General features: G+C 39.7%; 1 protein-coding gene across 1 annotated transcript; it reads right to left on the bottom strand.

The window, feature by feature from the left end:
• Positions 1 to 341: 341 nt before the first annotated feature.
• ldlrad2 (low density lipoprotein receptor class A domain containing 2) lies at positions 342 to 23,487 on the bottom strand. Its single transcript, XM_041783758.1, has 5 exons — positions 23,253 to 23,487; positions 13,736 to 14,221; positions 9,426 to 9,575; positions 7,737 to 7,877; positions 342 to 1,311 (listed from the first exon to the last, which is right to left on the bottom strand). The coding sequence occupies exons 1-5, from the start codon at positions 23,332 to 23,334 to the stop codon at positions 1,007 to 1,009; spliced, it is 1,164 nt and encodes a 387-aa protein (XP_041639692.1). The 5' UTR covers positions 23,335 to 23,487; the 3' UTR covers positions 342 to 1,006.
• Between the last annotated feature and the right edge of the window lie 3,424 nt (positions 23,488 to 26,911).

Genomic DNA, 26,911 nt, shown 5'->3' with positions numbered 1-26,911 from the left:
TTTCAGGTTTGGGTTTAAAACAAAGAAATAAACAAAAAAAGAATTTCCCTAAAATTTAACAAGAAAACAGTAAGTGCTTCAGTAATGAAGAGAAGATGCAAATTAAATTCTAGTACAAGGTTGATTTGTGATTTTACAGTTAAAGAAACGTTTTGTATACTGTATACATCTTTATAAACTAAGAGGGCGGTTGAAATATTTGCATGATGAATCTTAGGAAAATCCAACATGATGCATCCATATACCAGAGGAAAGACCTGATACTGAGTATGTTGCATGTAGACAAACATGTTTTTGTATTTTCACTGAAGTGTCAGAAGTATATCAAAATGATCAGAAGTATGAGTGGATGCTATTTGCAAAAACACAACAATAAAATGAAATTTATCAGAAAGGTTTTTTTCTCCAGATACTGACAAACTTTTCTCTCCATCGTCCATGCTTCACATCGGCTCATTTCTGGAACAATGGAGGACTGCTGGGAGGAGAACGGAAAGTTTGAAGGAATTTCTCACACAGAGAGCAGCTGTTGTCACCAGGAGGGCGACTCTTTGTCTCCCCAGCATGTGTCAAAGAAATAGTTTTGGTCAAAGCTGCAGATTCTGAATCTTCTGAGCTGGTCTCCAGAACGACAAATCAGTTGGTTCCAAGACATAGAAGGAGTGAAGTTATACGTCATTTTACAGACAAATATATGAACACTGTAGAGCATTTAAGGCTGTATGGTTCAAACTTAAAAAGCAGTCTTTTCAGCTGTAAGTGCTGTCATCAGAAAATTTGTGCTCCAAACAAGCAAAATTTTCGTCAGAGATCTCAAAAAACCCTTTTCACCACTTTTTATTCACTCCACAGTTATGCTGTACCCTGCTTTACCTCCATGTAACAACAGTCTTTCTCCTGCTTCACAAAACACAAAGAAAGAGAGAGATCTTTGTTGTGTCAGCTGTTCATGTTCACCTTTGACCCCAGCATCAGTGTGATAATCCCATGTCTCTGACTTTCTCCTCTAAACAGCCGCCACAGTAACATTTTCCTCAGCACTGTTGGCGTTTGCCGCCGGGCCTGCCGGGGCCCCGTTGACTGGCGTGTGTGGTGTCACCTTTGCCAGCCGGTGCTCCTTCCCGTGTGTGCAGCTCTGAGCGCAGAGCTGGCAGGAAGAACAGGGGACGTTACAGCAGGGTAAAAAACGGCAGATGCTGATTCGCCAAAGGAACCATCCAGGTGACCAGCAGCACCAGCAGAGCACCACGCTGCCCGCCACCACGCCCAGGAGGATGTAGAGGACCAGCAGGGACAGGGAGGCCGGAGAGTCTGGGGATGTAGGAGAAGAAGAATACAATTCTTTTAGAACAGGTGGAAAGACCAGGTCAGACAACACAAATTTAGCCAGATTTTGAACGGGCGCTATACAAATAAAGACTGATTGTTTGACATACAACGCAATTACCATTCGCTGGTAGCTAGCTTATTTTTACATTCAGATCTAGAGTTCTATGAGAAGGACAGTCCATACTGTTCTCTTCTTGATACAAACTGGTTGCTACTCTCACACACAGTTCTTATTCTGTAGCCTTCACAATTAGAATGGAGAGATGACAGTGTTAAACATTTTAGACATGATTTAACTCCCAAAGTGTAATTTTAACTCATGGATGTATTTCACATTAATCTAGGAAAGCTCCCCTAGAAAGCATTTAGGAAGGGCAGGACTTTTGAAAAAATTCTCAGAAGGTGATTGGAGGAGTGTTCTGTCTATCACAATCATGGCAGGCCAATCAGAGTGACAGGATAAAATGATGCTATATGCATGTGCTTCTCTTGAGCAGAAAGGGTCCAATGCCATAGATTGTTAATGGCGGAGATTATCATTAAATAAAATTGATGCCAAGGCAGTGCAAAAACATCTCCTCTGCCAAGACAAGCTTGCAGTGTGGCTCTATGCTCATGTTTACAATTTCCATATACGTCTACACCACGTTCCACAGCACTCTGACCAAAGGGGATCGACCTCACCCACTGGAAGTGCTGCGCCACAGCGTGTAGCCCTGATCAGCTGACAGAGATCATGGGAGATCTGCAAGTTCACGAGGAATAGTAAATCAAAAGCAGATTATTTTACCTTTTTCGACTTAATTTATCATCCCTTCCAGTACAAATCCAGGATATTATTGCTTACGACATGGCTGAGTATGTGAGAGTTAAAAGGTTAATGTTGAAGAGATGATGAGATTGACAGGTGGATAGGTGCAGCTGCGTCTATGGTATTGCAGACATTGTACTGCACGTTGTACCACACTGTCGTGGTGCAATTTACCAGCCCCAACCCTCACCTATGGTCATGAACTCTGGGTAATGACCGAAAGAACAAGATTGCAGGTTCAAGCGATTGAAATGAGATTCCTCAGGGTGGCTGGGCTCAGCCTTAGAGAGAGGGTGAGGAGCTCAGACATCCAGAAGGATCTCGAAGTAGAGCCACTGGTCAAAAGGAGCCAGTTGAGGTGGTTCGGGCATCTGAGCAGGACGCCTCCTGGTCCCCTCCCTGTGGAGGTCTTCCTGGCACATCCAACCGGAAGGAGACCCCAGGGTAGATCCAGAACTCGCTGGAGGGATTTTATATCTCATCTGTACTGGGAATGCCTTGGAATCCTCAGCAGGAGTTGGAAAATGTTGCTGGGGAATGAGATGTCTGGGCTGACTAGCTTAGCCTGCTGCTACAACACCCTGGGTCAGATATCGTTAGAAAATCGATGGATGGATGTTGAATTAAGAATGTGTGGTTTTATCTAACACTTTTTGGCTAAATTTCCTCAAAAGTTCACTTTTCCTGTTGTAGCTGTGTGATCCGCTGACCTCCTGGTGACCCTTTGCTCTCACTGCAGGATGAGCATTGTGCATTGTGTTGTATTTGAAAGTACCAGCTACTCTATGCTTTTTGGAGCTTTCTGATCAATGGGGATTAACGTTGTTTGGCATCGGCTTAAAATAGACCTGTAGTGTATCTTCAGTGAAACGCAGCGGAATGGCGCTTGAGGGACGCACCAATGCCAGACTAGAGTGCTGGCAGTGGAACTGGTCTGACTGACAAGAGACGAGTGATTTGCTCTGCAATACGATTTGCTGGTGGATCACAGTGCAGCAGTACGTGGAAATAACAGGTAAAAAAGAAATGTGGTCCAGTTCTGATTGAATTGCTGCTTTTCTACAGCTACATCTGAGCTAATAGCTACCACTGCAGCAGCCATTTGACACACAAGCAAACCCAACCCCAACAATTGCAGTGTTGCCAGTCAAGAGGATAAGATTTTCTGCAAATTTAGACAGGATGCCATCATATAAGACAAAAAGAACTCATGTAGTTTAATCTGGCCTTCAGCCATTTGAAAATAAAGCCATTATTAACTCACAAAGCTATGCCTTTAGAGCAGCATTGAAAAATACCTTTGCAAGATCCACAAAAGTGCCAAAATGGGTTAAAGTGGCAATAAAAATAAGTTAAAGGGGGCAAAATGGTCAAAAAGCAGAAAAAAGGGGCAAAATTGGCATAAAATGAAAAATACTTACAAACGTGGGAGAAAAAGTGGCATTAAAGGGAAGAAAGTGGCAGAATTTGGGTGAGAAGTGACAGAAAATGAGCTACAGGTGGCAAAAATGGATAAAAAATTGTAAAGACATGACAGAAAATGAGTGGAAAGTGACTAAAATGGGCAAAAGGCAGCAAAGAGTGGCAAAATTTGGGGGCAAAAAGTGCCATTTAATGGCAAAATACTGGTTAAATGGGTGACAAGTGGCAAAAATGGAAAAAAAAATGCAAAAATTAAAATGCAGGATAAAAGAGCCAAAACTGGGCAAAAAGTGGCAAAAAGAAGTATTGAAAGTGGGCTTAAAACAGTAAAAATGGATTAAAAATGGCAAAAATAAGGGCATTAGGAATATAAAGTTGACAATAAAGGCCAGCTGTATAAGCATGGGAAACAAACTGATTAATATGACTTGCAATGGATAATTTCTGGTCAAAGTTTCCCTTTATCTAAGGTTTTCTGGGGGAATAATATTTCAAACTAAGACATAAAAGGGCCACAAATCATCACAAAAGAGCCACGTTGAGTATCACTGCTTTAGAGTAAATCCTTCTTTGTCTACCGAGATCAAATTCTGTTGGGCCTTCTTGGCCGTGTTTGCATTACTCTGGTCTCTCGCTGCTCTGCCTCTCTATTATCTAAGTTTATGTGAGAGTACTTGACCTATCGTAATATTTTACAACATCCTTCTCAAACGATCCACAGTGACTCTGTTCAGAGTGTTGGCAACAAAAAGGACTGTCTAAATGAGTGAAAACACAAACTTACAGGAGCTCTCTCATTACAATAAAAGTGGAAAGAATTAGAAAAAGTAGTGTCTCTCAAAAGCAAAGTTTGTTGCAAACTGTAGAAAACTAGTAGACACAGATGTTCTCTGCTTTAACAGTCATTCAGTAATTGTACTCTGTGCATAGTGCATACTGAATTTCCTAGAGTCCATTTCATACCAACAGATGTCATGTTTACCCTTCAGGAACTTCTGACTGAACCCTCAGTTCATCCAGACTGCAGTGCCTCGCTCTCTCTGAACAGACCAGGAACACTGAAATGGATCTCAGCTAATAAACATTTGGTCGTTTACTCAGCAGATGAATGTGAATTCCCTTCTCCTTCTCTCAGCTGAGGAGTCAGAACAGAAGAATAGCTGTTTTCTTAGAGGAAATTTGGCCAGCTTTTAAAAGCAACCAGCCTCTGACAGTCTGGCTCAGTAAGTCTCTGTTTGCACCTCTGACACTGGAATAAAGACGGATCACTCAAAAGACCGCTCTCCGCCGTGGGAATCCATCAACTTTTATTGGTTTAAGAGTCTTTAGCTGAAATTAACAACTCAATGGTCGCCTCCATTAGTTTTACATCTGCTCATCAGGACACATTGCACTCAAAATTGGGACTTTGTTAGCCAAAGAGTGCAGGATGAGAGCAGAAGGTATTACACACTGATGGATTCCTGCAGCTGGTCTCTAAAAGCTAAATAAGAGTAAAAATGTTGATCAAAGAAGAAGTAGAAGAAGCATCATCACAGAGGTTCTCTAGAAATGGTGAAACTATATTTAAAATATGCACAAGTTGCATAAATAGCTCTGGTAGATGATCAGCACATCATCAGCTCTTTAAGATTGGGCAACAGATAGAACTTCATGCAATACCTTATATGGACAAAAATATTTAGCCCCACCTGTTAATTATTGAAATTAGTGTTTTAATCAGACCTGTTGATACAGGTCTATAAAATCAAGCACCTAGCCAGACAGTTTATATTTTCAAACATTAATGATCCTCAATGAGTCATTCTAAAGAGCTCAGTGAGTCCAAGTGTGGAACTGTAATGCAGGTGTTCTCAACATTTTCAGCCTGTAACCCCCAAAATAGAGGTGCCAGAGACCAGGGACCCCACTGGACCTGGAGGTGGTTGAACACAGTCATGCATAATCAAGAGTAGTCCTGTGGACACAAGACTACCCACGAGGGGGTATTAAAGGGGGAAGTGTTCTGGGGTCCAGACAAACTGTGGGCCCAGGGAGGTCAGCAAAAGCATGGTCCATTGTAAATCTAAGCTGTGATGACCATATTTTATATCTATATATATATTTATATTTAACCTGAATAAAACACTTGGTTATTAAAGTCAAATGTCTTTTTATTTGTTTTTATTTATTTGTGCTTTAGTTATAGCCTTCTTAAAAATGTAAAATCTCAATTGGGCTTAAAAAGTGGTAAACGGGGATTAAAAAGTGGCGGCATGAGTGTGAAGTGGCAAAAATGGGTGAACATTTGGTGAATTGAGATTTACAATTATGAAAAAAGTGATTTAAACAGGAAGAAATGGGTTAAGAAATTGGCAGAAAATGGCAGGGATGGATTGAAATGGCAAAAATATAAAAAGGTGTTAATATTGGTAAAAATGTGTCAACAGTGGCAACAATAGCCAGAAAGGGGGCAGGAATTGGTTTAGAAGTGGCAAAAAAAAGCAGAAAATAGTGATAGGAATGGTTGAAAATGGGTTTAATTGGCATAAATGTGTTAAAATGGACAAAAATTGGTGAGAGAAAATGATGAAAACAGGTTTGAATTTGGAAAAATTGGTGTAAAGTGGCAATATTGGGTAGATAGAGGCAAAAATGGGTCCAAATTGTGCAAAAAATGATGAAAAGTGGCAGATAATAGTGACAAATTGGGTGGGGAAAGCTGTTAAAAAGTGGCACAATCGTGCCAAATGACCATGTTTTTATTTTACATTTAATTAATTTAATACACATGTTTTCATAAAAATTGGTTAAATATACAGCTTGAAATCATTTTAAAATACCCTTAGTTTTTTTATGGCATCTGGCAACCCCACTCTCAGTGTCTCACAACCCCCAAGGTGGTCCCGACCCCTACTACTGTAATGGATGCCAACTTTGCAATAAGACGGTTTGTGTAATTTTGTCCCTGCTGGATATTCCACGGTAAACTGTCAGTGGTATTATTAGAAAGTGGAAGTGTTTAGGAACAACAGCAAAACACTCACAAAGCAGAGGACCACATAAAATCACAGACTGGGGTCAAAGGCTGCTAAAGTCTATGGTGAGTGGAAGTCACCAATCTGCTGATTCCATTGCTGAGGAGTTCTGAGCTTCCTCTGGCATTAATGCAAGCACAGAAACTGTGGTAGGAGCTTCATGGAATGGGTTACCATGGCTGCACAGCTACATGCAAGTCTGGAGTTATATTTGTGCCTCAATTCTGAGCGAGCAATGTGAAATTTTGAGTACAGAAAATTACACTGTGCAAACACACTAATCATATTTTCAGGAAAAATGTAACGTTAGCAAAGAAAAACTTCAGGTTGAGCAAACAATCTCTCAATGTCTGCCCATCATGTCCATACTCAACTTCCCTTGTGCGCTCGCTCAAGTTGTGCACAGTGTTACAAATGTACCACAAAATCAGCCAATCAGAGAACTTGGGGAAAGGGCGTTGAAGTCTGATTGGCTGTTTCGGCTCCAATTAGACAGCAGCACCCTGGAAGCGTGTCCTGGCTGCAAACTACAGCATGTCCTCTCAGCAAGACCAAAATGTTACACCACAGCCACATGTAAGTAGTTTGTGCTTTGGTCTTACTCAGAAGACATGCTGTAGCTAGCAGCCAGGATTGTTATATTTACAATATCATGAAAAATATGTTTCCCTCCTTGTTCTTCTTCGTTGGTTAGACACAACTCCAGGATGCATAAATACAGTATGTCTCTGTGTGGATAAGGCTCCAGTGAAGGCCAGTCTTAATGTTTCAGCACACCAAGACATTTTGGACAATGCTAAGCTTCAAACTCTGTAGCAACAGTTTGGGGAAGGCTCTTTTCTATTCCAACATGACTGTTCCCCAGCACACAAAGCAAGGACTATAAAGACATGGTTTTATGAGTTCAGTGTGGAAGAACTTGACCTGCCAGCATGATGGAGAATCTGAGCCACAATCTTGGTGTGATGGTCCAGTGGCCAAATACTTTTGTCTATATCATGTAACTTTGTTTTAAGTATGGCTCCCCTTATGAAATATTCATGTGAAGATACAAACTTTATGGGACACTTGAAAGATGAACAACATACTAAAACATAGATAAATAATTATAAATCACCTAACACTGATGTAATGTTTATGCCAAACTGGTCTCTTACCAGTTACTGATTCGTGACTGGGAGTGCTGTCTGGCATGCCGCAGTTCATGTGTGAAGCAATCGGCGCAGTGGGCGGAGTCACAGCAGGTGGATGCGGGGTTGCTATCGCTGGTGGAGGTTCAGGAGGAAGAAGCTGACCTGCTGATGAAGAAAACAGAATTGGGTCAACAAAAGGTAAAATAATAGGAGGTAAAACTTCACAACACTCTTAATCTTCTCTAAAAGGTCTCATATAATGATTTCAAATTATTTAACATGAATGCTTCATATATGTGCAACAATAAACAACTAAACATGCTTTGTCGTATATTTAGCTATCTTATACATTAATTTCGTAAAAACAGTCATTCAAAACGTTCTTAAAATGATTATAGTGGTCATAAGAGTCGCTCAACTACAGCGAGATCAATAATCCTGATTACATAGATAAATATTGAAATCAGGGTAAATAAACCCAACTATTTAGAGATTTTACAGCATCCGTGTCACTTGTTTGTTTTTGTTTTTTTTGCCAGGCCAGATGTGAACCCAGGCTGCCAACGTATATAGGGCAAGGCCAAACTGCTAGGCAATCAGCACCCCTACTAACGAACAAGCAGTGTTTACTTACTTTAATTACTCGATCCAAGCGTGTCTTCAGTTAGTTTGTGTTGTGGTACGTAACTTTATTGCTAACAGACCCGCTAGCAAGCTAGCAGGTCCGCCCCTAATAACAGCCCCACTCCCGTTGTGTTGTGACTTTTTATTTGCATCTGCTGCACCAAGTTGTTGTATTTTTGTGCTGTTGTGGAATCTGTTTGCCTCTACGCTGTGCCAAGTTTATATATCCATGCGCGGCGCTGAGTGTTTGTATTCATGCACTGCAGCAAGTTTTTGTATTTTTGTTGTGAACTTTTGTTTTTGTGTTTTTCTCAAATGTCGTCGTGTTTTTTCTTTTTGCAAAGCGTTATGAATTTGCATTCATGTGAGACCTCTCGGCCACCATACAAAACACCCCTAACACTTTGAAACAAGACTAGGTTAAAACCTAGTATATATCTGACTGCAGCTATCGTGGATGCCTGTTGAAATGCCTGACTGCATTGTGTGTTCTGGCAGAGTGACTGGTTTTTGGGGTGTGTAATTGCGCTGTCCCTTATGTCTGTTGGTTGAGAATTTAAGGACCCCAAAAGTTTTAAACATAAAGTCCTGTTGGCATGAAACAGCTAACCTGACATGCCAGATCGGCTGGATATGTTTCACACTGATCTGGGAGAGCTCCTATAGAATCGTTTGGGAAGGGCAGGACTTTTCAGAAAATTCTTGGAAGGTGATTGGAGGAGTGTTCTGTCTGTCACATTCATGACAGGCCATTGATGCCAAGGCCACTCCAGGAACGTGCAAAAACAATTTATGTCCCAAGACAAGCTTTTGGTGTGACTCTTTGCGTTTGTTTAAAAAAGAAGTGTGGTCCAGTTAAACTGCCCCTTTCCTACAGCAACATCTGAGCTCATATGGACTTTTAAAATGCAAACAACAAAATAATGTATTACATGTACCTCAAGCCTTAAATTGTCCTAAAGCAGAGCAAACATCTGGGTTTATCTCCCTTGTATGTATAAAGATTTAACTCTTAATCAGTTAGCATGTGGAAGTAAGAAAGAGGACAGTATTTCTGCATCACAGAAGTCCTCTGATGACCTAACTGACCTTTACAGCCTGTGGTCAGGTTCTCCTCCAGGTCACTTCCATCCCCACAGTTGTCGATGCCTTTATCGTCACACACCAGGCTCAGAGGGATACACTTCCCATTCCTACAGGTGAAGTAAGGCTCACTGCTGCACTCAGATTGGTTAAAACCTGAAAAAGAAAGAAAAATGCAAGATTAGCCATAAGCCTACTGCTAAAGTTTAATCTGATTTGTACTTAAACAAAGAAGAAGACGTGGCTGCTCGCAGAGTTTCCTGTACATTAAGCAGTTAGTCTTAAACACATCTTCATCCTTTTAAAACATATTCAAAGCTGATGAGTTTACATCAATGCCTACTAGCTGCCAGATCGGTCTCTTTTTGGCACAAAGGTATGATATTCGTCCAACAGAAGAATGGACAGGAAAACTGCAATCTAACCTATAATCCAAGGGTGTCCAAACTTTTTCTACTGGGGGCCACATACAGAAATATATAAGGATGGTGGGGCCGCTTTCATATAGGCTACCTCACCGCTTGAGGAAAGTAAAGTTAGTAAAACCAATCAAATGTAGGTTAAGATATGATCAGGGATGCTTTATGCTCCAGGATGGCGGAACAGCCTGCCAGAAGATCTGAGAGGAGCTGAGAATATCGAGATTTTTAAACGCAAGCTGAAAACTCATTTATTCAGTCTGGCTTTATGTAGTACTTTATAATTTTTATGACTATACAGGTTATTACTATCATTGTTCTATTTTATTCTATTTCTTATCTTAAAACATTTTAAATCTTAATTTTAGGGTTTTAGGCTTTTATTGAACTCTAGTTATGATCATCCATGAATTTATGTCTAGTTTTATAGGCTTTGAATTATTTGGAATGTTAAATCTTTTATCATTGTTTAATTATTATTATTAATGTTTTTATACTAATTTTATTTTTCTTATTTTATAAATTTTTCCCTTTTCTGCTTTGTCTTTTATCTCTGTCTCTTGTTTTATTATTTACTTTTTTATTTATTTTCGTGAACTACTTTGTGTGCATTAGTCTCTAAACCTTTTTACCATTTTACGTTTTTGTCTATCACTTTTGTACAATCCTGTAAACTGAATTTGTTTGAAAGGTGCTATATAAATAATGTTTGATTGATTGATTGAATGGCTCGTTGACGGCTGACAAGGAAAATAGCCAAATAATTTTAAGGATTTTGGGGAGGCCAATCAAAATTTCAGGGGCCCCTGGTCAGCTCTGGATACCACTGGCACCACCATGGAACATCATTGGTGTTGCTATTTGCTACTGTAATCCATGAGGGTGTTATAAATCAAAACGTTTTTATTATTTTGGTTGCTAACTTGTTAAATACATATTTATAGTGTTTCAATTTGGTCCCGAAAAAAAAGCAGCAATAAATTCTTCTTGTCAAAATGTTTTTTTTACAGTGTCAGCATTGTAGCACTGCCTAGTGCTGAAACTAAAAAGAATAACAGTCCAGCACAAGCTTCATGTTTTAACAAGGGCCTTATTCTATTTAACTGAAAGAATATTTAGGGGCCAATCAAAAATGGTCTGCGGGCTACATTTGGCCCCTGGGCCATAGTTTGGACACCACTGCTGTAATGCAGCCTTTCATAAAGATAAAGCCCTTACATGAATGGATATTAGATTAACTAAATAGGGGTTAAAATCTGAATAAACTTGCAAAAAGAAACAGCGTCATAGCTATGAAATCCCTCAGCACTTTAAGCTGTCAGGAGTTTAAAAGATCACAGAGGTGAGATAACCCAGTGCAGCATGCTGCTACAGTGATGCACAGGAAGGCCATGCTAGCAAAAGGTGGCATTTAAGGTATTTTTTGTCATAATGTGATTTATCCCACCTTTTATTTCAAGGTTAATTTGAGTGGTTCTCAAAGAGGAGTTAAGGGACTGTCAGAAGTCAAAAAGGGACTTACAGGGGGTTCAGAGTTAATGATAAGCTTTAAATGTCAGAATGTAGACTCATTCAGGAACACTCTCTGCATATATTTTACCATTTTATTGCAAAATGGATACACAGTTTCAGTTGGCAGAGAAAGCTTTGCTCAAAAGATGCTCACTGGGTTAGTCAAGCAAAATGCTTTGACTTTCTAATAATTGCTAGAAACCCCCCTGTTGATGGATATATTTATGTCAATACTAATTCAATACAATAAAATGTGTTCAAAAGCAACAATCTATAGTAGCATGAATCTGAATATGAGGGTGCAACAAGCTTTATGTTATAAAGGAGGAGGCTGGGGTGGAGGAGGTCGAGCTTTGCCAGCAGCAACAGCATGATGCATCAGCATTAATGCAAGCAGGGATTAGTGGGAAGTACATTGTGTTTAAATACACTGCTGTGTTGAGAGAAAGAGCTGTGATGGTTTTATAAATTTTCTATAATAAGCGAATCTGAAATTATATAATTATTACATAATTATTCTCAGACAGAAGTCTGTGGTATGTTTTTGAATTTAGAGACAATGTTTAGGAAAAAGATAGGTTTGTTATGAAGCACAAAGGCTATTTGAGTTTTCCTTAAACTGCAGATCAAATACACTTTTCTTGTTTTCAAATTCAGTCATGCATCACACACATCACAAAATATTGTGTTATTTATGTGGCATTGAAAAAGCAATTGTGATATTCTGCTAGTGAGAAAGTGAGCAGCATTAGCCTGTTGCTGTTTTTAAGCATATTAGTGCCCAAGTACTGAAAGTAGTGCAAAGACCCTACTGGATAGCAAATAATTACTGGTATTATTATTTAATTAAATGTAATAAAATTGCCTAGTAGCTGTGTTACTGCTACTATTGCCGCCGTTGCCATTGACACGCCCGCTCAGTGAATTGTGAGCCCCTGAAAAACCCAGAGAATGGGTCCTCCCCTGTTTTGATTTATTGATGATATCAGTGTACGCATGTTGGATCAGTCACATTGGTGCTAGCGTTCTGGCTAACAGTTACCTCATCTGGGACTGAAGGTGTGACAGGCTATTATTGGGTTCTGATGTTGGAAATGATTTATTTGTGGAACTCTTAAACCACTTTTTTCAATCCATTACTGCCCCCATCTTTTTGCAATTTTTAAGACATTTTTGCCCTTTTTACCAAATTCTGCCACATTTTTTAGCACTTTTTGACCATATTAGCAATTGTGTTTGGCAATTTTTGCCATTTAATTTTGCTACTTTTTCCATTTTCTGCCCATTTCTTGTAACTTCATGTCATAATTTTTGCCATTTTTGGCCCATTTTGACACTTTAAGCCCATTTTTCCATTCATGCCACTTTTAACCCTTTTTTACCCTTTTTTTTCCCCACCCAATTCTGCCACTTTTTTTCCCATATTTGCATTTTTTTGCCCTTTTTTCCATTTTAAATTCCACTTTTTGCCCATTTCTGCAACAATTTTGCAACTTGTTGCCAACTCTAGTTGCATTTTGTCACTTTTTGTGCATTCATGCCACTTTTGCTGTATGTATTCCCATATTTGATTTTTTTTATCGTTTTATTTTTGCCACTTTATGCTCATTTCCGAGACATTTCCTTGCAAATTTTTGCCAACTTTATCTGATTTGCCACTTTTTGTCCATTTATGCTACTTCTTCTGCATTTAATCCATTTTAGCAGCTTTTCTCCTGTTTTTGTTACTTTCAGCCCATTTCTTGCCACTTTGTATCAATTTTTTGACACTTATGGCTCATTTTATCAATTTAAGCCCACTTTTCCCTTCATGTCATTTTTTTTGGACAATTTTTGCTTTTTTTAATTTGCCATTTTCCACACAATTTAACCACTTTAATCCCATTTATGCCTTTTGTTATCATTTTGACCAGTCTTGCCATTTTTTCACCAATTTTTGTCTCTTTACAAAATTATTCAGTTATTCACTTTAGTTTGTTTCAGTTTCTTCTGGTTTATTTTTTGTCATTTGTCATTTGTGCACATCATGGCCTAGCTGTAAAGTCTGGCATTACTTTCCTAATAGTTCAGTGCATCCCTCAACATCGTTAACCGCACTAATAAAAAGTGATGTGTGTTTTAATAAAAGGGGTTTACATTTAAAAAACAACCATATTGTAATATAGCATAAATACATGAAATTTGTATTATTTGCTTGATAAGGGTGGTTATTATTCAAGTTAAAAAGTAAATATGGTACATATGTACAAATATGGTTTACTGACCTCCATGGGCCCACAGTTAGCTCATTATCATATCATCATTGCCAAACATCTCCATCACATTTTTCAGTAATGAATAAAAGACTCCCTCACTGGATTGAACAGATTTAACTCTCTGTCTTACCCAGTCTGAATGAAGTGAAATCCCCCACAAAGTCCACTCTGGGCTGAGTCCCTCTAGTCACCAGTCTCAGGGTCAAGTAGTTTCCTGTGGACAGGACGGGTCGAGGAGGGCTCTTCCCACAGAGAGGAGGCCCCAGTGGAGGTGAGTTCCTGTCTCGTCCATCATAGAACTGAACGTATGAGCCAGCGTGACACGGGTCCCCTGAGCTCTCACCTGAAGTGGGCTCCAGTCTGGGGTTCAAAGGGGCAGAGCCACGAGGGGACTCTGGGAAGACTGGGGCGGGACTTAGAGGGGCCACTCGTAGCAGACTGTAGACCAGGAAGAAGCGGAAGTGGAACTGGACCTTGTCTTTAGGGGAGCTGGCCTGCATGGTGAGGTGACAGTCTGTAGCCATGGTTACGAAGTAGTACTTTTTAGATTCCTGGTGAGAGTTGACGATCATACCGTCACCACGGATCGTCTGACCACAGAAGTCCACCACGTTCACTGAGAAGGAAAAAACAGATCAGTATGAATCCTCAGATAAAATCTACATGGAGCAATTCTGTCATAAAACAGCCAAAAAATAACATTTTTATGATTTTATCTTTACATTTAATACAGTGGTGGTCACGTCCGTAGAAAGACAAAGACACTGAACTTTGGGTGGAAATTGAGACAAAAAATAATAAAAGTCATCAAATAATAATTGTATAATTTACTGTTTGAAAAGTAAAGAATTACTAACATTGTAATAAAACAGAATACAATGATTGTCAAATATCACAAACACATATTCTATCCACAATAGTACATAACGTACAGATGATGAAACTGATTTTACCAGGTCATGAAAAATATTTACTCATTTTGAATTCTATGGCAGCAACACATCTCAAAAAGTAGGGACAGGGCAACAAAATAGCTGAAAAGTAGATGGTACTCATGAAAAACAGCTGGAGGAGCATTTTGCTACTAATAAGGCTAATTATCAACAGGTCAGTAACATGGCTGGGTTTAAGAGGAACATCTTAGAGAGGCAGAGTCTCTCAGAAGTAAAGATGGACAGAGCTTCACCAATCTCTGAAAAGGTGCATCTAGAAATTGCAGAACAATTTAAGAAAAAAATTCTTTAATGCAAAATTGCAAATACTTTGAATATTACGCCATCTGCAGTACATAATTAATGTTTTTAAAAGCAAACTCAAGACCTACCTTTTTACCCTGGCTTTTAAGTAAAATTTCTTTAGGTTTCATTTCATATTTTAATTTTTAGGACTGCCTACCATCACTTTGTTTTTAGGATTTTAGCCTAACCTCTAGTGTTTCCTCATTCTTAACTTTAAGATAGCATTTCCTCGGTGCACATGCTCCTGTGTGTAAGGGATCCATTATATATATGACACATCTGCCAAGGTATGGACTACTGACTGGGGAAGAGAATGGTGTTACTGGGTGGGTTGGTGGTCGAGTGGGGGTTGTGGGCTGGGACGGGTGGGGTGGGGTGGGGGCGTGAAATAATGTATTTTCTTTTAATTAGATGTTGTGTGTAAAGCACTTTGTCCTACATTGCATTGTATGAAAAGTGCTATATAAATAAAGATTGATTGATAATATCATCAAAAGATCCTGAGAATCTGCAAAAATCTCAGTGCATCACGGACAAGACCGAAGGACAGTATTGGATGTTGTGATCTTCACACCGTCAGGCAGCAGCCCATTAAAGACAGGCATGATTCTGTACTGGAAACCTCAGGAACACTTCCAGAAATCAGCGTCTGTCAACACAGTTCGCAGTGCCACCCACAAATGTAAGTGCAAGCTGTATCATGCAAGAATTGCCATATGTAAAATGTAACACCACTGTCTTCTCTGGGCCAAAGCTCATTTAAAATGGACTGAGGCAGATGGAAAACTGTTCTGTGGTCACATGAGTCAAAATGTAGGTTTTTTTTTGGAAACCACGGACGTTGTTTCCTGCAGACTAAAGAGGAGAGGGACCATCCAGCTTGTTATCAGAGCACAGTTCAAAAGCCTGCACCTCTGGTAGTACCAGGCTGCATTAGTGCATAAAGGGGTGGGCAGTTTACACAGTGGATAGAGCTGGAAAGCAGGAAGACAGACATGCGGAAAAGGAGTCACAGACCAAATACAAACCTGTGCTGTCTGCTTTGAAGACCAGCTAAGGTTGTGACCTAACTGCTAGGCCACCTGTGCCCCAAAGCACCTGTAACTTTTAGGATCATTATGCACAAATGTGTTTCTCCTACCAGGCTTGAAAAACAGATATGCAGAATAGTAGATAACATTTGACAAGTATTGAAAAACATGCCAAAGATCAGTGCAAAGCATGTCTAAGTACATTCAGTGCTGCCTACAGTTTGAAAAAGTTTCCACAGACATTCCTGTCCCTGGATACAGTGAAAAACCAAAATTTGCTCTCTATGTGGTGCAGATCTCCCTAAAGGCTGTCTGGTGTCAGTGCCCCTCTGACCAACCCTGGGCATTTCAAAGCACTGAATACAGCATCTTTATTACAAGACACAACTTACTTGTTTTGTTTGTTTCAAATCAGACACCTGCACCAACTTTTACAAAACCAAGAGGACAAATTTCATATAGCATAAAGATACAGTGCCTATATAAAGTATTTAAAAAACCACTCTTTAATGTCAAAGTGAAAACAGATGTCAATTAAATGTAATTTAAATAAATATGTAATATAAAATAACTGACTGCATAAATATTCACCCCATTCAAAGTGACTGACCTAATTCAACAGGGGCCCTGCCAATTAGTGCGTGTAGTCTCACAATTAGTGAAAGTAGTTGTTGTATAAAAACACCTGTGTCTGGAAGGACTAGTTACTGGTTAATCAGTATTCCTGGCTACATTACACCATGAACACAACAAAAAAACACTCCAAGTAACTCAGAGAAAAGCTTATTGAAAACAGTAAGTCAGAGAAAGAATACAAAAACATTTCCAAGGCTCAAAACATCCTCCAGAGTTCAGTTAAATCCATCATCAAGAAATTGAAGGAATATGTCACGTGTAAATCTGTCTAGATCAGGCTGTCCTCACAAACTGAGTGGCTGTGCAAGAAGGAGACTAGTGAGAGAGACAACCAAGACACCTATGACTACTCTGAAGGAGTTACAAGCTTCAGTAGCTGAGATGGGAGAGACTCTGCATACAACAACTGTTACAGTTCTTCACCAGTCAAAGCTTTATGGGAGAGTGGCAAAGAGAAAGCCACGGCTGAAGAAAACTCAGATTAAATCTGGACTAGAGTTCACCAACAGGCATGTGGGAGACTCCATGGTCAAGTGGAAGAAATTTCTTTTGTCTCATGAGACCAAAATGTTGCTTTTTGGCCATCAGACAAGTTGTCAAACACTAACCTTGCAAAGCAGATGGATACGCCCGTTTCCGTGTTTCTCACTGGCGAATCCATCTCGCAAAGCTCCCATCTGAACCATTTGGGCCCAGTTAGAAAGTGACAGGACCAATCAGCGACGAGGGGCAGTGCTTTCAGGTGCAGCAGAGTCATGACGTTAACAAGCAGCAGCAAGAGCTGGTGCAGTTATGGAGGAAGAGATTAGCGTGGATGCTGTTAAAGCACCATTTCATCAGAACTTGACGACATTTCTTCCTTAAAAGAAGAACAAAGAACAGCAGTGAGTTGTTTTCTTTTCAAAAATGACAAAAGTCGAGAACTTACATGTCTATAGTCGCCATGTTTCAAGTTATTCATCAGTAGCTGCGCACACGCAGCTTGCTAGCGGCTACGTCATGTGCTTTGTTGCTCTGATTGGCCCGTAGAGATGTGACAGACAGAATGTTCACCCAATAATACTCCAAGGATTTTTCAAAGCCTCAGCCTTTTCTCAAACGTTTCCTATTGAAGCTTTCCCGGATGGATGTGTGAAACACATCCATCTGGTGTGTCAGGTTAATCAAACACTGCACATCCCCAGAACACACCATCCCCACTGTGAAGCATGATGGTGGCAGCATCATGCTGCGGGGATGCTTCTCAGCAGCCAGCTCTGGAAGGCTTGTAAAGGTAGAATATAAGAAAATCCTGGAGGACAATCTTCTTCAGCTTGCAAAAGAACTACAGCTTTTGAGAAGATTTATTTTCCAGCAAGACAATGACCTGAAGCATACAGCAAAAGCTACACAGAAATGGTTTAAACACAACAAGGTGAATGTTCTTGATTCAGATCTCAATCTGGTAAAGTATTTGTGGCTGGACTTGAAAAGGGCTGTTCACACCCTATCCCCATGCAACCTGACAGAGCTTGAGCAGTTATTGAAAGAAGAATGGAGTAAAATTGCAGCGTCCAGATCCACACAGACTCAGTGCTGTGATTGAAGCCAGAGGTGCATTTAGGGTTGAGGGGGTGAATATCCATGCAGTCATTTATTTTACATGAGAGATTTTAACTTAATTGGTATTATTTTGTCAAAGTCTGTTGTCACTTTGACATTAAAGAAGTTATTTTCTTGGTCAAAAAAGACTAATTATATTAACCATGATTGATTTAGGGTTAATCATCCAAAGAGGTGAATACTTCTGTAAATTACCAAAAAGATACCACATGACCCAATCATGTCAGCTCCACCCCAAACATCCCCCTGTGTCTCTCAGTATCCTGGTCCACAGCCGTGTAAACTTGCTCTGCCAAATCAGCCGTGATGAGCACAATGATATTTGACATGGGGCTCAAACTCGTCCACAGCAGGACTGGGACAGATGGATGGGCAGATCCGGCATCACCATACCCCGCCGCCCCCTTCCTCTGGGCTGCAGGCCAAATAATGAGAAAATTTACGACCACCCCTGGAGTTTATTAGCTCGGTTTCCCTAGGAGACAAGCAGATCCTCCCGCTCTGACCTCCAGGAATGTCTTAAAGCCCCGGAGCCCCTGTTGGTGGGAAACGGCTCAGCCCCTCTGCGCCGAGTCAGAAAATACTAAACCTGAGGGGACACAGTCCAAAACACGGGTGACCAGAGGACAGCAAGTCCCCTGTAAAGATTACTGCAGGCCGAAAAGTCAACTCTTTTTAAACAGGATCGCTGTAAAAGGAGTCAGTTTGAAAGAGAGAGAGTCAGAGAGGAGTGAGGGTGAGGGTCTGGGGGTGACACGCTGTAGTGAGAAATGTCTCTGAGACAGCTTTGTGTGGAAAGGGCAGCAGCCTCACTGTATGTCCATGTTCTCCCCCACCGGTGACTCAACACACGCTCCCTTTACATCACTGTACAATACAACTCTGCAGACAGGCTTTATGGACCGTACTGTATAGAAACAAACAACTCCTACAGAGCTGTATGGAGGGACTCTTGTTCCACCATCATACTCAGCAGAAACATAAAATAAATCAAAGTTAAAAACAGAAAGTTAGCAGACGTCATCACCACTTTCAAACCAATAAAATATAAATGTAGCTTTTGGAGGTTTTTGCATAGTTCTGTTTAAATCTTTATGATAATGTAAAAAAAACAAGTCACAACCCTACAGGTGGATCTCAAAAAGTTAGAATATCATGAAAAGGTCATTTTTTCCCCTGTGATTTCATTCAAGAAGTCAAATTTCCAGTTATTCAAGGTTCATCATTACAAAGTGAAACATATCAAGACTTTTTTGGTTTCAGTCTTGATGATTACAGCTTCTCCAAAAAAGGATTTGTAAGACAGAAATGTCGACCCTGATCATTTATGCCCTTACTAATTGGCATGTATTATTGCATTTATGCAACATGGCCTGGAGGCGATCAGTCTGTGGCACTGCTGTTGTGTTATGAGGCCCAGGTTGCTCTGATAGCAGCCTTCAGCTCATCTGTATCGTTGAGTCTGGTGTCTCTCATCTACCAGAGATTCTCTATGGCCAGGCTATTCAATTGGGGGCCCTAAGGCCAAATCAGGCCCCCTAGGTCCTTTTTTGTGGCCCCTTAAAGATACATTAAGAATAATTTCTGCACATTATGTACAATTTGTGCCCTGAAATATCTATATTAATTCAAAAACTGACCATTTTGACCCACACATGACTTTTTCATATAGGGTCAGGTAGGTTTGGATGTTTTTTTTTTCTTTAATAAATGAAATCATCATTCAAAAACTGACTTTCATAATTATTCAGGTTATTTTTGTCTAATATTATCATTTCTTTGTTCTGAAACATTTAAGTGTGTCAAATGTGCAAAAGTACTATATATGCAAATACTTTTGATAGCAGTGGCCCTTCATATACGTAGATGCTTTTTGGCCCCATCTCCAAACTAACTGAATAGCCCTGCTCTACGGGGTTCAGGTCAGACCACTTGGCTAGCCGATCAAACACAGAAATACCAAGGTCAGGAAACCAGTTTCAAGTTTTTTCTTCACTGTGGGCAGGTGAAAAGAAAATCAGTATCTCCATAAAGCTTCACAGCAGATGGGAGTGTAAAGAGCTCTAAAATCTCTAGGTAACGGCTGTGTTGACTGTGGACTTCAGAAAACACAGTGGGCCAACAGCAGCAGATGACACGGAACCCAAAACCATCACTGACTGTGGAAACCTTAACTTGGACTTCATGAATCTTAGATTCTGTACCCCTCTGAAATGCAAAATCACCTTTCATCTGAAAAGAGGACTTTGGACCACTGAGCAATAGTCTGGTTCTTTTTCACATTAGCCCAGGTGAGACACTGATGACTCTGGTGGCTTGACATGAAGAATGTGACCGTTGTAGCCAAACTCGTTGATTCGTCTGTGTGTAGTGGCTCTTGATGAACTGACTCCAGCCTCAGTCCATTCCTTGTGAAGTTTCCCCAAATTTCTGAATGGCTTTAGCTTGACAATCCTCTCAAGGCTGCGGTCATCCCTGTTGTTTGTGCACCTTTTTCTACCACATTTTTCCTCCCTGTAAATTCTCCATGAATATGCTTGGATACAGCACTCTGTACTTTGAACAGCCAGCTTCTTTAGCACTGAGCCTCTATGGCTTACCCTCCATGTGGAGGGTGTCACTGATCATCTTCTGGACATCTGTCAAGTCTGCAGTCTTCCCCATGATCATTAGCCCACCAGACTGAGAGACCATTTAAAGGCTCAGGAAACCTTTGCAGGTGTTTTGGGGTTAATGAGCTGATTTTAGTGTGACATCTTTAGTTAATATTACTGAACTTTTTCACAAGATTTTAATATTATGAGATACTGAACTTGGGGGTTTTATTATCTGTAAGCTAAAATCATTACAATTCAAAGAAATAAAGACTTCATATTTTTCACTGTGTGTGTAAAGAATCTATATTATATAGGAGTTTCACTTTTTGGATTGAACTACTGAAATAAATGATCTTTTCCACAATATTATAATTAATTGAGATGCACCTGTATCTGCATGATATCGATGTCATCAGATATAAAATTTGGTTGTCTAGGACGTTACACATTTACAGGGTCCTAAATCTGGCCCAGAATGGACACAGTAATGTTGTAGTTTGTGCCAGGCTTCACTTCAGAACCACCATAGACATAATCATTGATCCTCTTTAGGTTGAGCTGTCTATGTGGTTGGCCATACAGCTAAATTCATGGGAGACTCTCATCCTTGCCTCATGCATATCATTTGACCATTTTTCTTACTTATAACTTCAAAAAGCTGCATGAAATGTAACTGGCCCATGGTGTTAGAGCAGGGGTGTCCAAACGTTTTCCACTGAGGGCCACAAAAAGAAATAAATATCAATGGTGGGGCCACGATCTTAAACCTCACCTTTGGAATAATAAAGTAAAACTAATCCGGTGTATTTGGAGACACACTAATTTGGTATAATAAAAAGGCTATTTAAAAGCTGACGAGGCAAACATTCAGTCATTTAAGGATGGCCAGTCAGATTTCAGAGTGGATGACGCTAGAATGATGATCCCTGCAGCAGGGAGGGAAGAAGCTGACTGCTCATCTCCGTATTCAGACCTTGAGGTGGGGTGGAACACTATTGTGTGGCTACTTGTTGCTGTGGGCCACCAGGGCATTGACAATAATGACATCCTTATTTTGGTTGCCAATATGTTTACCAATCACATTGTTGCCTCAATTTAGTCACAATAAAGGGTACATCAATAAATTTTAACTGTCAAAATGTTTGTTTACAGAATCAGTGCATTAGCACTGCCTAGTGCTAAAACTAAAAAGTACAATTAGGTCAAGCACAACTTTCATAGTCTAATGTGGGTCATATTTCATTTTATTTCTAAATTTTGCTGCAGGCCAATCAAATATAGCCTGCGGGCCACATTTGGCCCCCAGGCCATAGTTTAGACACCCCTGTGTTAGAGGGAAAAGCTTTGCCATAGATCAATTTGTCTTCAAGGCACATGCTCACAAACCAGTTCTGGGTCCTGACCAGCCTGTTGATAACCTCTGTTTTAACTGATTGATTTTTCTAATTATTGAAATTGTACTGTTCTCCTAACCTGAAGCGTCAGATGGAATTGTTTCACACATCCATCTGGAAAACCACTCAGAGACAGTGTTTCGGAAAGGGCTAAGCCTTTGGAAAAAAAAACTCTGAGGGCGACTGGATGAACGTTCTGTCTGTCACATCTTTATGGGCCAGTCAGGGCAACAAAATATGTGCCGTAGCCACCGAGGAGTAAGCACAGCATAACGCGAACCATGGCAACCATAGACATGTCAGTACAAGACTTTTGTTGTTTTTTGAAAAGAAAACAATTCAATGCTGTTCTTTGTTCTTCTTTTACAGAGGAAATGTGGTCAAGTTCTGATAAAACTTTAGCAGCATCTATGCTAAGCTCTTCCGCCATAATTGCACTGGCCTCTTGTTGCTGCTTGCTTACATCACGACTCCGCCTCACCCGAAAGTACTGCCTCTTACTCCTGATTGGTCCTGTCACTTTCTTACAGGGCCCAATGTGTTCAGATGGGAGCTTTGCAAGATGGATTTGCCTGTCAGAGACACAGAAACAGGTAAATCCAATTTAAAACACGTTTCCCGGGCACAAATCAGTGGCCCACTGATAATGACTTTGCGACCCACTTTTTGGTCCCAAACCACCAGTTGAGAACCAATTACTTCAAGATCTTCTACACTTGTACAGGGTCCAAACTCCAAAGAATGTTATTTTTGCTGTAAACTAATCTGGGTTTAGTCTTAAATGACCCCAATTCAACTTGAACAAAAGACATACTGAAGTTGAAGCTTAGCGTCGACCATCCTTTTGTTTGCATCTCAGAATAGTTCGTCCTTCCACTGTGGTTCAACAGAAGTATTTATGTGTCGTATTAAACCGAGTCGAACCACGTGCATGTGCACAGAGTAACACAACCGTCACTACTCTCTAACGCCAGCTCCTGCTGCTCACATCTAAAACAACGAGGCAACCCTGTTCATCACAATCAGCGTTACGCACAGACTCAATCAATTACGCACACTTGTCCCCCTTGCGTCGCTTCCAGACAACGTGAATCAGCGCGTGCAAAGTCCTTCCAGTGTTTCCAGAGTTCCTAGTGTGTGAGGTCTTACCAGTGTCGATGGCCGAGCTGTGGAGGGCCATGAAGCAGAGCAAGAGGAGCAGACGCAGCCAGCAGCTCTCCGCCTCCATCATCCTCCAGGCTGAGAGGGACTCAGAGAAGAGGGGGAGAGTCTGGTAGAGCTCAGAGAGGAGACGTCAGAGTCAAACTAACTTTCTCACAGAGTCCGGTTTGTGTTAAAAGTAAAGAGAAGTAGAGTTAGATTGAAGAGAAGTAAAGACCTAGCGTGTTTGAGTTCATCTGCTCTGCGCTCCATCGCAAAAAAACTCTGCTTTTATTCCTCCTCCCCGTCCCCTCCGTTCACGTGTCCTGTCGTCTCCATGGAAATGTCAAACCAATCAGGGAGGGGAGCTGAAAAGAAACGTTTCCTCATCTCTCCTGTTGGTTAAAATCTTTGTTCCTCTTATCCAGAGGCAGAGCTTCAGATTTGCTCTGCTCATAAAGATCTTGGCAATTACAGACACCCTTATATGGAAGAGGATCAGGGCAACTGAAAAAAAAAAAATTAAAAATTGAGACGCTTTTTTTTTTTCTTTTCAACTTGTGAATTAAAAGTCAAAATTCTGTGATTAAAAAATCAGAATTCTGAGATTAAAAGTCAATTTGTTTCAACAGTTTGTTTCAGCAGTTTCTTTTAGTTTTCTGCACTTTGTTTTGTGTTGTTTTTGTGCCATTAAAAATAAATCCGCTCCTCTTAGTTTCAAACTTTAGTTGAAAGGGAACTATAAGGAGGCCTTGGTGATTTGAGGGGAAAAAAAAGAATTCCATGATGCAGTGACCACTTATAATGGCATATGAGTAAAAAAGTTTGATACCTGAGATTTTTCAAATGGTGGGATAATAAGTCTTCACAATAATATGTTAGGGAACAACTGTCTGAAAATTTTCTTCAATTTTTAGACACAGTTTTTCTTAGATTGGTGAAACCCTCTGAAATGTAATTCCTGAGAGGTTCTGCCTTTCTAAAGTGCTCCTTTTATACCGGGTGATATTACTGACCTGTTGCCAATTAATCTTGTTTGTTGCAAAATGCTCCACCAGCTGTTTTTCATTAGCACCCCTTACTTTTCCAGCCTTATGCTGCCCTGTCCCTACTTTTCTGAGATATGTTGCTGTCATCAAATTGAAAATGAGCTAATATTTTAATGAAATACAAAATGTCTCAATTTCACAGTTTATTTGTTCATTTATTTTACGAATATTTTAAACAACCTTCCTGTTAGCCTGTGGTTACTTATCACATATTCATTTGTCCTGACCTATATTACCTGTTATCTTCCTGGGATCACAGGTAATCCATTTACCTGTTACCCCTAGCAACCATGTGGAGTCTCAACACTGTCATCACATAATTTTTATCAAATAAGCTTGAATTATTTTCTTACCTCACAAAGGTTTGGTAAGCTGTTAACCTGCTGTCATTCAAATAGTCTGAAGAACTATGCGCATGATGTATTTGAGCAAAATGTATAGGAAAAATACAGAAATAAGGAAAATAAATGTTTGAGTTTTTAATTGTCAGACAAGATAAATTTCCAAAGACACCTCATTTTTAAAATTCCAGTCTTATTAGGATTTTTAGACAATTCAATTTGAACATGACTTTCTTCGTCTAATAAGAAATGATTTATTAAACAATATTTCATACAGAGACATAGGGTGACATCGGCTAAATTGAGGCACTTTTTGGTTAATTGCTTAGGAAACTAAGAAAAAGCAATGTGTGACACTGGATTGTGCTTTTATAGTTAATAAGGACTGTTTTTAATATTTTTGTGTTGAATTGATGTAATAAAGTAAAATCATTTAGGTCTTACAGTATTTAAAACATCAGCCGTCCCACATTTTTGAGAGGATTAGTGTTCAGGTAAAATGGGCCACCTGATCAGCTAAAATGGGCCACTGAAACTGCAAAGCAAAACAGAGTCATTCCTTATAAAACAATTTGATTAACTTCAGTTTTAACACACATTTAACACAATATGACCTTACATTAAAAGAACTTCAGCTAAAATAATTCATGAATAATGACATTGAAATATGAAAAAATTATGAACAAGAACTAGCAATTCTGCAACTGTAATGTTAATGTGTGTGTGTCTGTGGGTGGGGGTGTGTGTGTGTGGGTGTGTGTGTGTGGGGTGTGTGTGTTTGTGTACCACAGGGGTGGCTTTTTTGCGTACTTTTCAAAATCCCAACTTTTACTTACTTAAGTAAATTTTGAGGGAAGTACAGTGCTTTACTACATTTAAAATAGCATCAAAGTGTGACCTTATAAAAACATCCTGGTTATAGATTCTTATTCTCTTGTAGTTATTTCATAATAAGACATGAAAATGGGGTGATGATCACACTTGACTCTGAATAAATTTATACATCAATTTCATCACTATGTCACAGGACCCCCTCTGCTAACTGATCATTTCCTCCTGTGAATTTTGATTTTGTTCTTTAAAACACCTTTAAACATTCTGCCCTTGCACACCTTTTACTTAGGCTTATAATTCTTTATCTGAATATGGATCATCCCCAGATCGTCACTCATCGATGGGTGGAGGTTTCTGTAAAAGAAAAAAAGACAATTCAGACCTGGATACTGTTACGCATAGTAGTGGACAATAATTATCTAAGTCAACTCAAGTACAATTTTAATACACTTATGCTTATCTTGAGCATTTTCATTTGCCTTTTTTTTTTTAAGTAATAAGATTCACATTATAAAATGGGAGAGAGAAGCAAACATAACTCTGACTGATGATGAGTGGTCAGACAGTTGTAAAGTCCTGTCTACCACCACCAATTCTGATTTATGGGGAGAATTCTCTTGGAAGGATAAAATAAGGCTTTTTACTCCCAAAATAAAATATCTTCTAAATGGTGGACCAGAATCTGGTTGCTGCTGGGGACAGTGTAGTAACCTGTTTGCTGATCACTTTCATACATTCTGGGACTGCCAAATTATTCAACCATATTGGCCAGACTTAATAGAAATCATTAAATCAGTGTTAGGTCTTGGGCTGGATGATAGTTTCAGAACTATATAACTGGGGAATTTACCCTACATGCTTAATGCCCAAGACAAATACCTTCCTAAAATATTACTAGTTGCAAGCAAAAAAGCAATAACCAGGAAGTAGCTTGTCAAGGAACCACCCAGAAAAGCAGAATAGATAATGATTGTGAAGGAATTGTATGACATGGAGAGGCTGACCTTTTCATTAAGACTTTGTTTTGATAGATTCAGTAGATATTGGTCCAAATGGATAGCATTTCTGGACATAAATATATAATAGCAGGTGGTTGGTGTTTATTTTCATCTGTATAACTACATATGTAATTTTGGTTTGTGCCTCTTGTCTTTTTGGCGACTAACTCAAGTATAATGATTGGTCTGCATGTAAATGTTTTGTAAAGGTCCTACTCCAGATACACATTCATTTGGAGGATCTGATGGACTAATAATGTCAATACCTGGGCACTGGAGAAAGCAACCCTGACTTAACCTTATTAATGTAACCATTATTGCTACACAGAGTACATTTGTTTAGTTAATTAATATTACTTGACTTCATAAATCTCCTGGTGGTTATTATAGCAGTTTGTGCACTGCATTGTATTTAGTTTATTACTGCAGGAGTGATTCTGTCCTAT

This window comes from Cheilinus undulatus, linkage group 3 (genome assembly GCF_018320785.1).
Source record: "Cheilinus undulatus linkage group 3, ASM1832078v1, whole genome shotgun sequence".
Classification (NCBI taxonomy): Eukaryota; Metazoa; Chordata; class Actinopteri; order Labriformes; family Labridae; genus Cheilinus; species Cheilinus undulatus.
Note: the sequence above shows the minus strand (reverse complement) of the source record. Positions and strands in the feature narration are given on the sequence as shown.